Here is a 15,920-nt window from a genome sequence, read left to right on the forward strand (position 1 = left end):
AAGAGGTGAGAGCGTGTGGCGTCTTTTTGCTGCCTTTCTACCCATTGACTCGAGATGGAAGCTTCCCTGCATTATATCCTTCAGGCTATTACATCCTGTGCGGATAGGCTTGTGGCCAGAATGTCTGATATACAGTGCGACATTACCTCTTGCTCCCATACTGATGCTGAATTTGACACCAAGCCTGAATATATTCTGAATACAGGCTGTGACACCATATGCCCCATGGCACATGATCCTCCACGGGGTGATATTGTTCTTCGCTCCTACATAAACGATGCACTTGCTGCTAAGCCTGAAGTAATTGTGACTACATGTTGCGACACTGAATACCCCACGGCGTGTGATCCTTCACGGGGTGATAATACTTCTCGCTCCTACACTGAAGATGTTATGGCGAACAGGCCTAAAGACACCCTCTCTACATACGGTGACAACGTACGCTACATGGCTTTTGACTCCCCGAGGATCCGGGACTCAGGCCTGCAAGACCCTGCTCTAGTACCTGGAACTTTCTCTAAGCCCCTGCTCTACTATCTCATGTCAGATGCCACTGGCTCAGGGCTGACTCAATATACTATGCTATGCTCTGCACTTGGCTGGATATGGTCGTACCATCACTGTGGAACTTATCCTAATACTACGTTTGAGGATGGTGTGAATCCCCTTTATAAAACTGCTTCTCCTCCTGTGTTTGTAGATGGTCTAGATTAATGTGATGCATTGAACTGTGGATCGGGCCATTCCAACCTGGCTTATACACTGTTTGTTCTTTATATCCTCTATAGATTTGTAAATGGTAGCATTCGGTACTGTAGTTTCGTTTATATGATTCTGTCTCTATGGCATATGATATCTCTTCCCACACTAGTATGTCCAGTATATAATATCTACGTATCCTATTTTCTTTGCCCATACCAACTATCCGGCCACTATCCTATAACTGTCTGGGGGGAGGGGGGGGGGGGTGTTAGTTAGATAAGTTAATGTAGTAAGGGTTTAGGGGTAGCATGGTTATAGGGCTCCAGGTACACCTAAGTTGGGGGTGGGTAGTACAGGGTGGGGGGTTATGTGGAGGGTTGATTTGGGTCCTTGGGAGGTTTTTCTTTTCTGGGCACTTGGGGGTGGGCTGTATGGGGTAGGTGAGTTAAGATAGAGTTTCCGACTGATACTTATTTCCCATTATATTTCTCCGGTACTTATGTAATATCTGGGCTCCCGTTTTTCTTATGAGACCGTGTCCCCTCGCGGGGCTCGCTGCGCTCGCCACGCTTCGGGCACGGTGGCTCGCTGCGCTCGCCACACTATATAAAATCAACTCCATGCGAAGTTGGATAGTAGGGGTATGAAAAAATGGGGTTCATTTAACATGGGAGCCCAGATAATACATAAGTACCATTTCTCCTATCTGGGACTGCAGTGTCATACAAATTTTTTACCCTATAGGTGTGCTCTATTATCTCCTGCTATGTTTGCCCGGATGGCGCCTCCGGGATCACATTGCACTAGCTATAGTGGTTAAAGAAGCCAATCCTGTTTAAATGATACCTCTGCATATACTCTCTTGTCTGCACCCAAGATATGACCTATTCTCATACGATAACTGTACACTCTGTTTATGTCGGAATATGTTTGTTTGTTTTCTTTTTTATTTTTTTATGTAAAACCTTCAATAAAAACTATTAAATTCAAAAATGGCACATCAAGTGCCAAATTGTATGTGAGCCTCCCGGGGAGCTGCCGGGCGGCTCGCAGGTAAATTGGGTCCGACTTGTCCCTAGGACAAGTCGGCCTAATGTATGGGGGCCTTAAGAGTGCAGAATGAATATTTCACTTCAAAGACACTGCTTCAGACACTGCTTAACCCTTTCAGTGCCAATATCTCAGATGAGAAGTGCAAAATATTGGCTAAAAATACCAGCGTCACTCACATTTGTTATATAAATTCAAATAAAAAATGTGTAAAAAAAAAAAAAGAAAAGATATTTCCTATACTGTATAAACAGGTAAATATTACAGATCATTATGATGAATGTAAATAAAAATGTTAGCCTGGCAGTTTTCACACCTAGGGCCAAATGTAATAGAGTGAGAATCAGAAAATGAGAGATTTTAGGAGTTTTCTCCCTTTTTTAAAGCGGCAATCAATTACATGGCAAAATCCACCTGGATTCGCAGTGTACATGATTGCCGTTTTAAACAAAAATGGAAAAACTCTCAGAAAATCTCCCGCTTTCTGATACTCACACCCTATGACATGTGTGGATCCTATTTTGACAGATTCACTTGGCACTCAAAAGGGTTAAGGAGTCCTTCTCTTAGGTATTATAAAAACATGATATAACCAGTTCTATATAAAAATAGGGAATATCAATTTTGATAATTAAGAAAAATAGTATAAAAAAATAGGTATAAATACAGTATTGATAGAATATTGTCATCTGAGCTATAAACTCATCTACATTAGGGAAATAAATCTCCATATACCCTCCCACCTTCCCAGCTCATGGAATAGACTGAAGGTTAGATAAATAGATGGTCAAGGGGTGTAAAGGAGACACAGTACAGCTGATTTCTGCTGAGTTAGAGGTAGCCTCTTGGTCCAGGTCAGGTACAGTGTTCCAGGCTGGGTATCTCACTCCCCTCTGTATGTAGCACTGTTGGAGTCTGTCTCATGCACACACACCTCATGCAGGAGTCCTTTGGGGAGACGCTCCTGCAGGCCCTCCCAGATGAATACAGCCACATTCTCTACAGAACTGCATAGAGGAGACAGCAGCAAAATCAGGCATCATTATACATATGGATGATGACACAACTCAAACATATACAGATGAGGGTGATTCTGGTTGGTTTGCAAAAGCAAACTCCTTTAATGCACAAAACCATGCTGCACTGCAGGTGGGGCTGATGTAACATGTGCAGAGAGAGTTAGATTTGGGTGGGGTGTGTTCAAACTGAAATTTAAATTGCAGTGAAAGAATAAAGTGGCAGGTATTTACCCTGCACAGAAACAAAATGACTCACCCAAATCTAACTCTCTCTGCACACGTTACATCAGCCCCACCTACAGTGTAGCATGGCTGTGTCCATTAAAGAAGGAGTTTGCTTTTGCACACCAACCTGAATTACCCTCTGAGTTTGTAAAATATAATGTCTGTTTCAGAAACCACTCACCTAACTGTGGTTTTAAAGAAATTAACATCACGATCCAGGTTTTTATGATCCATTGGAATCATAATAGAATCCTGTGGGGAGAGATTAAGATAAACAATTAGTTCCGAGTAACGTGCATTAAGTTACTGAAGTTTTATACTAACATTTGTATAAATAAGCTTATCATAGTAGCCTGCAATATCTCTACAAGTGCTGGAAAGATACAGGCACACCGACCCGAATTGTGGATCAGCCCGTATTTTAACAGCAAAGAAAAAAATCAAAAGAGATTGGTTTTGGCTTTAAAATTACTGCCACTTCAGTAATACAGACGGGTTATACATATGGCGTACCATAGCAGGAGTGCAAAACATTAACCCTTTCATGCATAGAGGTCACTACAGTGGACAGCTGTGTTTAAGTCATTATCTCCTATTAAAACTCTATTTTGATCACACCAGAGAGACTGTTATATTGGGGGAGACATAGTCTGAACTGTCCTAAATGTGGATCCTTGGAGGGTACATTCTGGCACCTACTTTGGTCTTGCCCTCAGATAGCTTTGTACTGCAATGGTGTGATTAGTACCTTGGTGACTGCAGGTGTCCCGTGTGTTGCCCCTACACCTTTAATATGTATATTTTCAGCACTCGATGAGGGGATCCTAGATGCACCTACTAGACATACTGTAACATTATTAACATGTATACCCTTGCTAAGGTTTGTATTGCCCGATTCTGGATGGCAGCAGAGGCCCCAGTATTAAGGAATTGGATTTCTCTATTTAATGAGACAGTAGCACGTGATAAATTTGGCTAGAAAAGTGGCAAAAAGTATTTTGATATTTGGGCCAAATGGTTGGACTCTTCTAATTCAACAAGACCATCACCGCTGAATATATCAGCTGTGCGGCAAGTGTAACAACTGGTCTGGGTGAGAAGCTTAGACTTGGGTTATCATTGATCTCCCTTTCTCCACTTGAAAAATATCTGTCATTTCTATATTTGTTTTTGATTTATTTTAGTTAATGATCTGAAATCAAGTCATGTGATACTATTGTATTATTTTTCCTTCTTCCTAATATTGTATGATTGATGGAGACCACGTGCACTGTATGTTGGTTCTTGTTGGTTTTTTACTATGGGCAAGAATGAAACCCCGAGAATGAGTTTGTGCATATACTTGAGAGATACAATATGATGCTGCATACGTTAAGCATAGGTCCAAATACCAGTTGGAGCCAGAATGTAGGGTGAAACAAGATAAAGTATTATAGGTTAAAGGCCCCCACACACTAGAACGATTTTGTGGGCGATTGTCTGATTTCCGAACGATCGTCCGATATATCGGCCGATTTTTACCGATAATCGACAACAATCGTCCTTAACTTCCAACACCCAGTTTAGGGTATATATTGGAAGCCGAAGACAAAGACGATAGACTATAGAGCCATAGAACTAAAGTCAGCATGATGCCTACTGTGTAAATATTATCCAAGCATGTGATGAAGAATGATGGATCTACTCTGACTTGAAACAAGACGATGATGATGAGGATGCCTCTGTATTTCGGGATCACATAGACAAAGAATTCCTTCTGTATGACTGTTGTTCGTATAATAAACTGTTTGTCATTCATAATCATATAGGGGTTTATTCTAGTTCTAATTCTCTCTGCACAAGTTACATCTGCCCCACCCGCAGTGCACATGGTTTTGTCCATCTAAGAAGGATTTTGTCAGAAAGAATGAACTAGAATAACCCCCATAGTCACTTGGTTTCTTTTCATTTAATATTTTCTTCAATCCAACGAAACCCCATAAAAAAAATCATATGTGATATAATAACCATATATGTGAAAAAGCTTTACTTTCTAGGCATGATGCAAACATAAATATTTATGCTATAAACACTGAGAACATTTAATAGGGCAATTTATCATTTAAATAATACAGCAATTTCTTATGTTTCAAATGCCTGATATCTCAAGCGGATACGTGTATAACGCCTTTAGTTTTATCAGCCCTGAAGACTAAGGCCCCCATACTCTAGTGCGATTTGGCCTGTTTTCACCCGATTCCAATGGATTGGGCCAAGAAATCAGGTGAAATCAGGCAAAAATCGCATGTGTTTGACATCCAGTGACCAAGCATTTGAAAAATTTATCATTTGACCAATTACTGACTGGTTTGGACACCTGCTACCCCTCTGCCTGCATCCTGCTCCGGACTGGATGCTTGAATAGGGACACCATCTCCTGCCACCAACCTTGTCTGCTGTATGCCACAGTGATAAAGTACCAGGCACTTCATACATCTACCCCACACTTACAAAGCTCTCATTCACTCCTCTACCATTTACATATCTGACCTCATCTCCCTTCCTCCCACTCCTACCTCTAAGATTTTTCACGTGCTGCTCCCTACCTCTGGAATTCTCTCCCTCTCTACAAAACTTCAGATGGGTTCTCAAACCCACTTCTTCACCAAACCCAGCCAAATCTCACCTTAACTCTCTGTTCTTTGCTAACTGTCTACCCCTTCTGTATCACCCTGTCTGTCTGCCCCTCCCATGTAGAATGTAAGCTCTCAGGAGCAGGGCCCTCTCTCCTCCTGTGCTTTTCCTTCTCTCATCTACACCATGAAATCCTGCAGTTTTCTGCCACACTGATACTTATTCCATGATCCTCTGCTGCTGCAGCAGCTATGTTTATGTACCCTGTACTTGTCCGCTATTGCATTCAACTTAAGTCACTGTTTTGCTTATTCGTTTATATACTCTGTCATAGGGCGCCGCAGATCCCTTGTGGCGCCATATAAATAAAGGATAATAATAATAATATTATAAGGAAGGCTGGTATGTTTAAAGCTGCACAGCCCAGGCAGACAGTTACCTCCATGTGCTTCTTCAAATCTGTCAGATTCATCACCATCCCAGTGACAGGGTCAATCTAAAAGAGGAACAGTACTATTGTTAGAAGGGTCAGATCGAACCAGAGAGCAGGTAACACCTGACGGCACTAATGCGGCCTATACACAGGGACATGGGCTTTATGCGTGTTCTGAGGTATGCTAGATCGCTTCGCATACGGCACTACATAGCGATCTGTCAGGGACATTGTTCTCCATGTGGACACCAGCAATTATAAATTTATACAGTCTGCTGGATATTAGCCGCCAGGGCGATAGCGATGCCCCGGAGCTGCGCATCGCTATGCCCTACACACTGAGCCATGTGTGGGCATTTTCTAAGCGACTAGTCAGATTGCTTAGAAAAGCCCGGGGATCACTACGTGTGTAGGGTTGGCGAGAGACTTGATTGGAGATGGGTGAGATATGCTTTTTCTATTAAATAACAAGAAAATAAATTGTGTCAACAATTATTTGTGTCAACCATTTGAATGTCATCCTTTTTACCCTATCAACCAATTACTTGGCAACCTATTCACTGTCTACCATTGTGGGTTGACTCTACCTTGTTCTGTTGATGTATCAGTCCATCAGTGGCTTTATCAGTTATTACACTAGAACAGGGGTTCTCAAACTATTTGCTCTGCGACCCCGTCAGACAATAAATATTATTACAGGACCCCAGAAAGTTACCACAGAATGGCCGCAACATGTGTGGTCAGTGAAGTGAAGTGACCACTTTTGTGACAGGGAGGCAGTAGGTGAAGAGGGAATGGAAAAGGGTGAAAGTTGGATAGAAGAGGGAAGCAGAGGGTGTTTACTTAATGAGTTATCCCCTCCCCCCCTCAACAAACACATTTGTCTGATGGTCAGCAACATGGAGTCGTGACCCCATGCTGAGGTGGTCGGGACCCACTTTGGGGTCAGGACCCACAGTTTGAGAACCTCTGCACTAGAAAGTCATATGCTTGGTGAATACTGCAATGGCCTTATTCAGGTTTACTCGGGACATGTGTGTATTTTTTGCATGTTCAGACCTCCTATGCGAACGCCTTTGGCAAGTATCGCACTCGCTGAGGTGTTTGCATGGATAAGGCCAGTGCAGGGGGAACGCCCCGCATTTTAGGGGCGCGCCAAACGCAGGCGGGGCAATGCTGCTGCATGCGAGGGGAAGTGTACGCACACACATCTTCTCGCATGAAAATGTGGGGATTCACGCAGCGTGGGGGGGGGGGTGTTCACTTGGGCGGCGTTTACGTAAACGTGTCTGAATCAGGCCCCATGTGTCTTCTAGGCTGTACTGCATGTAGCACTTACCTCTCCGCGCACCGTGACGACCACTAGAAGGAACACAGACAAGTTATTTAGAGGGTTACTCAGTGCTTCCACTTCTATCGCAAACAGATGCTAGCCTAATGCTTTCCAGCTGAGAACCTAAATGCCTGGGGTGCGGTCAGTAACATTCTGTCTGGCTCGTGACGCAGTCACTTGCAGTCTGAGCCATGTTCATCCTTAAAGGTGCAGGTCTCCTTTTCAAACCACCAATACCATACCTCCCAGCGTGACCCTCTCCAGGAGGGACACAATACTCTGTTCCTGGACTTTCCTCTGAATGTATGATTACCAGCACCTGTGGTGAAACACCTTTCTGAACCATCAACCTGTTCAACACAGGTGCTGGCAATCATACATTAAGAGGGAAGTCCAGAAACAGAGCACTGTGTCCGTCCTGGAGAGGGTCATGTTGGGAGGTATGCAATACCTCTCACTGGCCTGTACTGCTGACATTTCCAAGTCTGCATATCTGCTGCTAATCCCATATCCACAACATGTTATTGTTTCACTTGGTAATTCGAGAACTTTCTATTTGAGCTTCTCATCCCTAGTTACACGCAGGTCACAATGTAGCAAAGGACTCTGGGGCAACTGTATCTAGGTTCAGGGACGCATTTATCAAGCAATATTTGCGGTTAAATCCGGGGGTTAACCACAAATATTTAGTATCCCCCAAATGTATTAAAGGGGAACCGCAGCAGGAATCTCCGATCCCTGCTGCAATCTCCCCTGCAGCGCTGCCGGCCGCATCCCCCATAGGTTTCTATGGGGGATGCAAAGCTGCCCGATGTATCAACATCAGGCAGCCCAGCTTCGCACCCCTGGGCTATTACCATTCTGATATGGCGATAGCCCATTGTAGCCTATGGCTACACATCACACTGCCGAGCGGGGCAGTGCGGTCACGGGGGTCAGCGCATAACCGCGCATGCGCAGACCCACTGGCTTCCGGGTCAGGGCTTCGCAGGGACGGGCTCCTTTCGGAGCCCTGTCCCTGCGCCCTCAATTTGATAAATCCTGGCGGTATCACATGATCGTCACGCCGGCATCGCTTTATAATGATAAATGCGCCCCTCAGTCTCTAAAGGTGCCCATGCATTCAGCGATGGGCTCCGTGCGTTGCATTGCATCTAGTTTAAAACGCATGTGATATGCTAAAGCAGCGTACGTTTTGTACTAGATGCGATGCGATCTAGTACAAAAAGTACGTGCAGCATATACATTTTGTGCTTTGTGATGTGCGGGAGCACGCATCGCCTCGCAAAGCAGCATCGCTCCATGTATGGCCACCAGAAAGGCTCCCTTGAGCAGGATCGCATACGGTATATGGTCCTGGCCCAGCCTGCCCGGCACAGGAGCAATCCACCGGGGGTGAATCAGAGGGACCGATGCGATGCGCACAGGACGGCGCATTGCATCGGACCTGCTGTCAGTCGCCTGCAATTTGGGCTCTTTGCAAGTGGCTGCAATCACAGGTAAAGAGCCCAAATTGCAGGTACATCGTCCAGTGTAACAGCAGCCAATACCCTCACATGACTACAGAAGCTTTCCCTATATGCCAGCAGCCGCTCCGCTCATGCTACCACTATAAAATAATGAACTGGTGGCGTTTTCTCACCTCGGTAATTGTGGCCGTGGCCATTAGGATTATTACATTTGCCAAAAATCTTTTTGTTTTCCTCATCGCTCAGAGAGTTGCTGTAAAACAGAAGAGACAAAGGTAGATATGAGCATCAATATACACAATGCAGATTATGTTATAATACACATGGTGCTGATTCAGAGGTGGACACTACTCCACGGTTGCCTACCCTCCCCCCCCCCCCCCATCGGCAGGGATTCGTGGGACTAAATGACGCTCCACCGTTCTACGACTGAAATACCAGCATTGCACGGCAGGGGACGTGATCTCACTGGCCACACCTCTAAACATGATGTACCATTAAAGCTCTGCCCGCTTCCCACCCCTTTCTTTTCCCTTCAGTGGCCCCGCCCCCCTGCCTGAAGGAACTAGGCAACCCTGCACTAATGGCGCTGAATCTTTGTTTGCAGCTGCTGTGCAAAACTACGCATACGTTGTAGTAGGTATGTCCAGTAAAAAGATGCCCTCTGCAGCCTTCTCCGATCCACTGCTGTGTTCTAGCATGCAGAATCGGATCATCTGTTGGACATTGGACATCCAAGTAACCCTCTGTTTTCTCAGGATGTGTGGCCAAATCATGCTGCCCGGGCCACCATTCCTCAGTTTTCTGGGTCGCCGCAACCAAATGGAAGCAACACATGCAGATCACTGGACATATGACATATATGCATCGGATTAACGTAAATCTCAGAATCGGGCTCATGGCACAGCAGGACAGAGCCCTGAGATGGGGACTGTTGGGGTATACGGTTATGGTATATTAGGATCTACAATGTCTAGGTCTACAGACATATGGTTGACCAGTAATGGTCGACAGGGTCCAATGGTCGACCTTGAAAAGGTTTTTATGGTGTTTTTATGTATATGTTGGCTCAAAATTTTGTTAACAATAATGCATGTCAACCTTTTGACCATGTCGACCTATTGACCATGTCAACCTATTGACTGTCGACCTTTAGACCCTGTCAACCTTTGACTGTCGACAAATAGTGGTCAACCTTATGACTGTCGACCTAGAGTCAATCTATCATGAGTCCGGATACTGGGGTATACGGTTATTGGGTAGACACATATAAAGTCGACATACATTATTGGGTCATTGACTGAAGGTCAACATGGCTTAGTTTGTCACCTGAAATAGGTAAACATGCCTAATGTCGACATGGTTGGAAGGTCAACAGTGAATAGATCGACATGGGTTTTTCACTTTTTTTTTGAGCCGACATGTGCCGACAGTATTTCATGCCCTAACATCCACGAGGGCATGGTGGGAGAATAGAATAGAGCATAGCGCGGCAAGTGAGAGGACACAATGCACCCATATGGTGACTATGTCGACATTCGGGACAAAAAAAGTGAAAAATCCAGGTCAACCTTTTGACTGTCAACTTAGCCATTGTCAACCTACCATGTCGACCTTAGGCATGTTGACCTATTTCAGGTGTCGACCTTAGAATAGAATACAATTCCTTTACTTGTCTCACAATGGAGAAATTTGCGTTGTTAAGGGGTGTACACACGGAGCCACTTTGACTAAACAATTTGACAAATGCACCAGCGATTGTCTATGGGCGATTTTGACTATACTAGAATTAACATACTTGATTGTTATTTAATTTCAGATCACCTAGTGAATATCTGCCTAAAAGGGGTGTACACACGGAGCGATCCTTCTAAGCGATTTTGACTACATAGTCAAAATTGCTTAGGTTAGTAAAGATCTCTGTGAAGGTTAGACAAATCTCCCTATAATATCGCCTAGTAAAAAAGAGTTGCCAGGCAAGAATATTTTGACTAGATCGCTGGTTGACTAGGTCAAATAACTGGTATTACCTGCTGAGGGAGATATTCACTAGGCGATCTGCAATGAATACCAACCAAGTATGTTAATTCTAGTACAGGTTGAGTATCCCTTATCCGAAATGCTCGGAACCACGAGCATTCCGTATAAGGGATTTTTACGTTTTTTTGAATAAATGTTTTTTAAACATACTTACCTTCCCCAATGGTCCCTCGGCGTCCACGTTGTCCCCAGTGATACCAGTGATTTCAACTAGACAGCCAACGATCTAGTCAAAATATTCTTGCCTGGCAACTCTTTTTTACTAGGCGATATTATAGGAAGATTAGTCTTATACGGCCTACACACATGCCGATATTAAGGCATTTTCTAAGCGATTTTGCTTAGTTTTGCAAAGTCGCTTAGCAAATGCCCTCACATCGGTGTATGTGTGGGGGCTGTATCGGCATCCGTGCGCGTCCCCGCGCGTCTTTATCGGTGGCCGAGATTGATGGACAGTGTCCATCAATCTCGGCATCGGCAGTGTTCTCCCACCGGAGAACACTGGCGCTGTCCGCTCGCTTAGCACACAGAGCTGACAGCTCGCTCTGTGTGTGGGCTGTCAGCTCTGTGTGCTAGGCGATAGCGGCGCAGCACAGCCCGACCTAGCATAGCTAGGTAGCCCTGCACACATCGGCATGTGTGTAGGGCCCATAACCTTGACAGAGATCTTTACTAACCTTCTAAGCAATTTTGACTATGTAGTCAAAATTGCTAGAAGGATCGCTCCGTGTGTACACCCCTTTACAGCAGAGTTCAAAGTACAGATAACATAACAGAATAAGCACACACATGATAAGAAATCCAGACAAGATACACAACCATGATAAATAAGTAAACAGGATATAGAGTATATATACGTTACACAAACTTTAGCATAACATAAAAAGTAAGAAGCATGAAGCTGTACTACAGGCCATGACGGTTATACAATCTAATTGCAGCAGGAAGGAAAGACCTACGGTATCTCTCCGTAAAGGCCCCCATACATTAGGACGACTTGTCCGAAGGACAAGTGGGACCCAGGGGAAGATTTATTATAGCGGCGCCTATCGCGCCGCTATAACAGTTCCTGCTTCGCCTCATTAGCGAGGCGAAGCAGGAGGGGACACCGACAAGATCTATTAAGATCTTGCCGCCGGAGTGGGGGAGCGCTAACTCCTCCCTCCAGCGATGTCCCTCCTGGAGACAGCGCATCAGTTAATACTGATGCGCCGTCTCCTTCCCCCCCGGCCGGCTGACTGCGCATGCGCGGGATCTCGCTAGTCTCGTGAGATCCCAGCGCAGCTCAGCTCCAGCAGCAGGGACAGTGCTGTCCCTGCTGTAGGTATAGGGCATCACCGCCTGCAGCTGGCGAAGTCGACAGCTGCAGGCGGCAGAACGGTCAGCGATGCTGACCGTTCATAAATCTGGCAGGAGGCAGGGGCGCAGTGCAAAATATCGCCCCTGCGCTATGCCTCCTGCCCCACACTGCCGGCGTTAGAGTAAACGCTCGGCGGGTGTGATAGATCAGGGGAAGCGCTATCCCCTGCTATAACGCACGGGGATAGCGCAGATTCCCCTGATCGCCGGTACATAAATCTACCGTACAATTCTCCTGCGAGCTGCCCGGCAGCTCCCCCGGAGGCTCACATACAATTTGGCACTTGATGTGCCATTTTTTACTTTTTTTAACATTTTTAAATGCATGCGATTTATCACATATAAAAAAAACTGGGGAGCTGCCAGCGTCTCTGGGTGAAGCGGGGGATGCCGGTGACAGTGGGGCGGGCAGCGGTGAAATCAGCGTGCTGTCACTGTGCAGCGGGCTGGAAGCAGCGTCTCTGGGTGCAGCGGGGGATGCCGGTGACAGTGGGGCGGGCGGTGGTGATAATCAGCATGCTGTCACTCAGCGGGCGGGCAGCGGCAGCTATTACAACTTTGAAATAACATGTCAAATGACCGTACGGCTTTTGATTGGCTGAGATAGAGCACTCTCAGCCAATCAGCAGCCGCTGGGAAGGAGCTGCTGATTGGCTGAGAGTGCTCTATCTCAGCCAATCAGAAGCCGGATAGTCATTTGACATGTTATTTTAAAGATGTAATAGCCGCCGCTGCCCGCCCGCTGCACAGTGACAGCATGCTGAATCTGATGATCACCGCCGCCCGCCCCGCTGTCACCGGCACCCTCCTGCTGGGCACTCATTTCAGAGCCGCTGCTGCCCACCCGCTGCAGAAGGTCGGACGTCATCGTACATGCTGAACGTCTGACCTCCTGATCTGGTGCGATGCGCTCGAGACCCCGCATCGGATCAGAATCAAATGTCACACACCTGTGATTTTGGACCGATTTCATGCGATTTATCGGCCCAAGTGCCGAAATCGCGTGGAATCGGCCCAAAGTTGCATAGTGTATGGGGGCCTTAAGACAACGGTATCTCTCCGTAAGACAACGAGGGTGAAGCAGCCTATCACTACATAGGAGCTACATAGTTCCGGCAAAATGTCCTAGAGTGGGTGGTGCGCATTATCCAACCAGGATAATCATCCTCCTCCCTCTAACGAATACAAAGGGACTCCCAAAACAGAAATTACCTTCCTCACCAGTCTGTGTCTTGCTAGAATATGGCCGATGCCACCAGAAAGTCAAGAGCGCTCCCTGCACTCCAAAAGACCTCCATCTCCTCATCAGATAGAGGACCTTATACAGGTCCGTTCGGAAGTCCATATGCATTCGCACGGGGGCGATGTTTAGAGCATGCGCAGACGCATTTCTGTGCATGTGCAGATGCTGGGTGCGTGCGCCCACGGCAAATAAACTGTTCACCGGATGCACGCACCCAACCTTGCGGCCGGTGGGCAGGCGTGGGGTGACGGGCAGGGATACTTGCCCATGGGAACGTCCAGCTTTTCATGGGCATTCCCATGGTAATCGCCCAGTTATGTGGGCACCAGGCAGCTGACATTACCGGAAGAACGTACGTGCATATAAAAGTGACCTGAGAGTAATTTTATATATGCGTATCGCGCACCACATCTTTCAATGTTCAGCGACCATTGAAAGATGCTGGAGGTTCCCACTGGTATGTGAATGGATGTCTATATAAATCATCCATTCGCATGCCATGCTAACGTATGCACCGTGCGAAAGGTGGGCCGGTGTAAAACCATTCGCAGGCTGGGTTCTGGTTGATTCGCAAGGATGCGAATTCGCATCCGAACCAAACATGGTGATATTTATATTGAGTAAACTATATATAGCGTAGGCAGCGGGGAACGCCCCCATAACATAAATCAATGAAGGTCATTGACAGGTTACATGCCTTGCCCACCGTTCTCTGTCCCTACCCTGCAATATGTACTTAGGTGTCTAAATAAACTGTGGCCAATGATTCAATCCCAAGTACTGTCTCTGAGCATGATTTCGGTTGGGGTTAGAAGTGAGGTTACACGAGGGACACAGCACACAGCCCTCGCACCCTTAAGCCACCCATAAAACCAATGATTGCCAGTAGCACATGATTCGCCTCTTGCATTACACATTCAAAATGTATGCAGATAACCTTGCAGACTCAGGAAATTGGGGGGGGGGGGGGGGGGGGGCACAGGTAACAGGTAGGCATGGGGTGTAGATATCAGGGAAGCATTGGGTGGCACACGACAGGGAATCATTGCAGAGGGGGGGGGCGGATAACAGGGAAGCATTGGGTGGTACACAACAGGAAAGCATTGCAGAGGGGGGGGGGCAGATAACAGGGAAGCATTGTGTGGCACACGGATAACAGGGAAGCATTAGGTGGCACACGGATAACAGGGAAGCATTAGGTGGCACACAACAGGGAAGCATTGCAGAGGGAGGGGGAGCAGATAACAGGGAAGTTTTGGGTGGCACACAGATAACAGGGAGGCATGGGGGGGGCAAAGGTAACAGGGAGGCATGGGGGGGTAGATAACAGGGAAGCATTGGGTGGCACACAACAGGGAAGCATTGCAGATGGGGGAGCAGATAACAGGGAAGCAATGGGTGGCACACAGATAACAGGGAAGCAGTGGGCACACGGATAACAGGAAGGCATTGGGGCACACAGATAACAGGGAAGCAGTGGGCACACGGATAACAGGAAGGCATTGGGGCACACGGATACCAGGGAGGCAGTGGGACACTCACCAGTGCAGCCTGTGACTCGCACTGAAGGACACACTGCGGGCGATCTCAATAACCCGGGGCCTGTGATGCGCTCTCATACCGCTGCCGTTCTGCATGCTAGGATCCCTGCGGGCGCCGGCAGCCAGCACTCAGTACATCAATGCAAGGAGAGATCCTTCTCTCTCGTCTTCAATCCTCTGTTTCTCCTCCCGAGGATTTATAGCCGGTCGGGACAGAAAACAACGCGACCTGGGATTGGCTGTAGACACTGATGTGATTGGCTGGCACCCGCAGACCGCTTGTACCAGGGACGTTAATGGTTAACCCGTGCTAACCATCTGAGCACACTGCCTATAGGAGGCCCGGCCAGTACTACAAGGCCGGCCCAGTCCTCCTCCTGATTACATGGACATTAGGGGACCAGATAGTAGAACAGGCAACGTCATTGTCATATGTAAGAGGCATGTCTTGTGGAACACAGTATACCTTATACAGTGATGACCTAGAAAGTGTTAGTAATACGTATTACACGTCAGGATATTCATTCATTCCTCCATCCATCGATTCACATGATATAATTAGTTAATTTACAGCAAGCCATGTTGCAGTATGAACAAGCCATGTTGCAGTATGTTATATACAGTGTTAATAACAGTGATGCCATCAAACTATTTATTTTCCCAAAACTTTATCACACGTTTGTTGATACAATGCAAAACTTGGCTGTATCGGAGTTTCTAAATCAAAGTGACCAGGGGCAAACGCAGGATTTTCAGAAGGGGGTTTCCAGAGGGACGGAGCAAAGCACGGAGTATATGCCAGGTCAGTTAAAGTATTATAGATAGACCAAATGTATATAAATAATAAAAATAAATATATATTATAGATATATATAAATACATATACATACATA

At 46.3% G+C, this 15,920-nt stretch overlaps 1 protein-coding gene across 1 annotated transcript; it reads right to left on the reverse strand.

The window, feature by feature from the left end:
• Positions 1–1,631: 1,631 nt before the first annotated feature.
• Positions 1,632–15,353, reverse strand: PTS (6-pyruvoyltetrahydropterin synthase). Its single transcript, XM_083165680.1, has 6 exons — positions 15,029–15,353; positions 9,018–9,097; positions 7,382–7,404; positions 6,049–6,105; positions 3,178–3,248; positions 1,632–2,759 (listed from the first exon to the last, which is right to left on the reverse strand). Exons 1-6 carry the CDS (start codon positions 15,121–15,123, stop codon positions 2,636–2,638), a joined length of 450 nt encoding a protein of 149 aa, XP_083021806.1. The 5' UTR covers positions 15,124–15,353; the 3' UTR covers positions 1,632–2,635.
• Positions 15,354–15,920: the final 567 nt, after the last annotated feature.

This window comes from Crinia signifera, chromosome 11 (assembly GCF_055691185.1).
Source record: "Crinia signifera chromosome 11, ASM5569118v1, whole genome shotgun sequence".
NCBI classification, from domain to species: domain Eukaryota; kingdom Metazoa; phylum Chordata; class Amphibia; order Anura; family Myobatrachidae; genus Crinia; species Crinia signifera.

Excerpts from the sequence above, each read along its gene's own strand:
- PTS (XM_083165680.1), bottom strand. The coding sequence starts at position 15,123 with ATGCAGAACGGCAGCGGTATGAGAGCGCATCACAGGCCCCGGGTTATT. Across the intron at positions 9,098-15,028 it reads GCGAGTCACAGGCTGCACTG|CAACTCTCTGAGCGATGAGG; the intron begins GTGAGTGTCCCA and ends TCTGTTTTACAG. Across the intron at positions 3,249-6,048 it reads ATTTGAAGAAGCACATGGAG|GATTCTATTATGATTCCAAT; the intron begins GTAACTGTCTGC and ends CTCTCCCCACAG.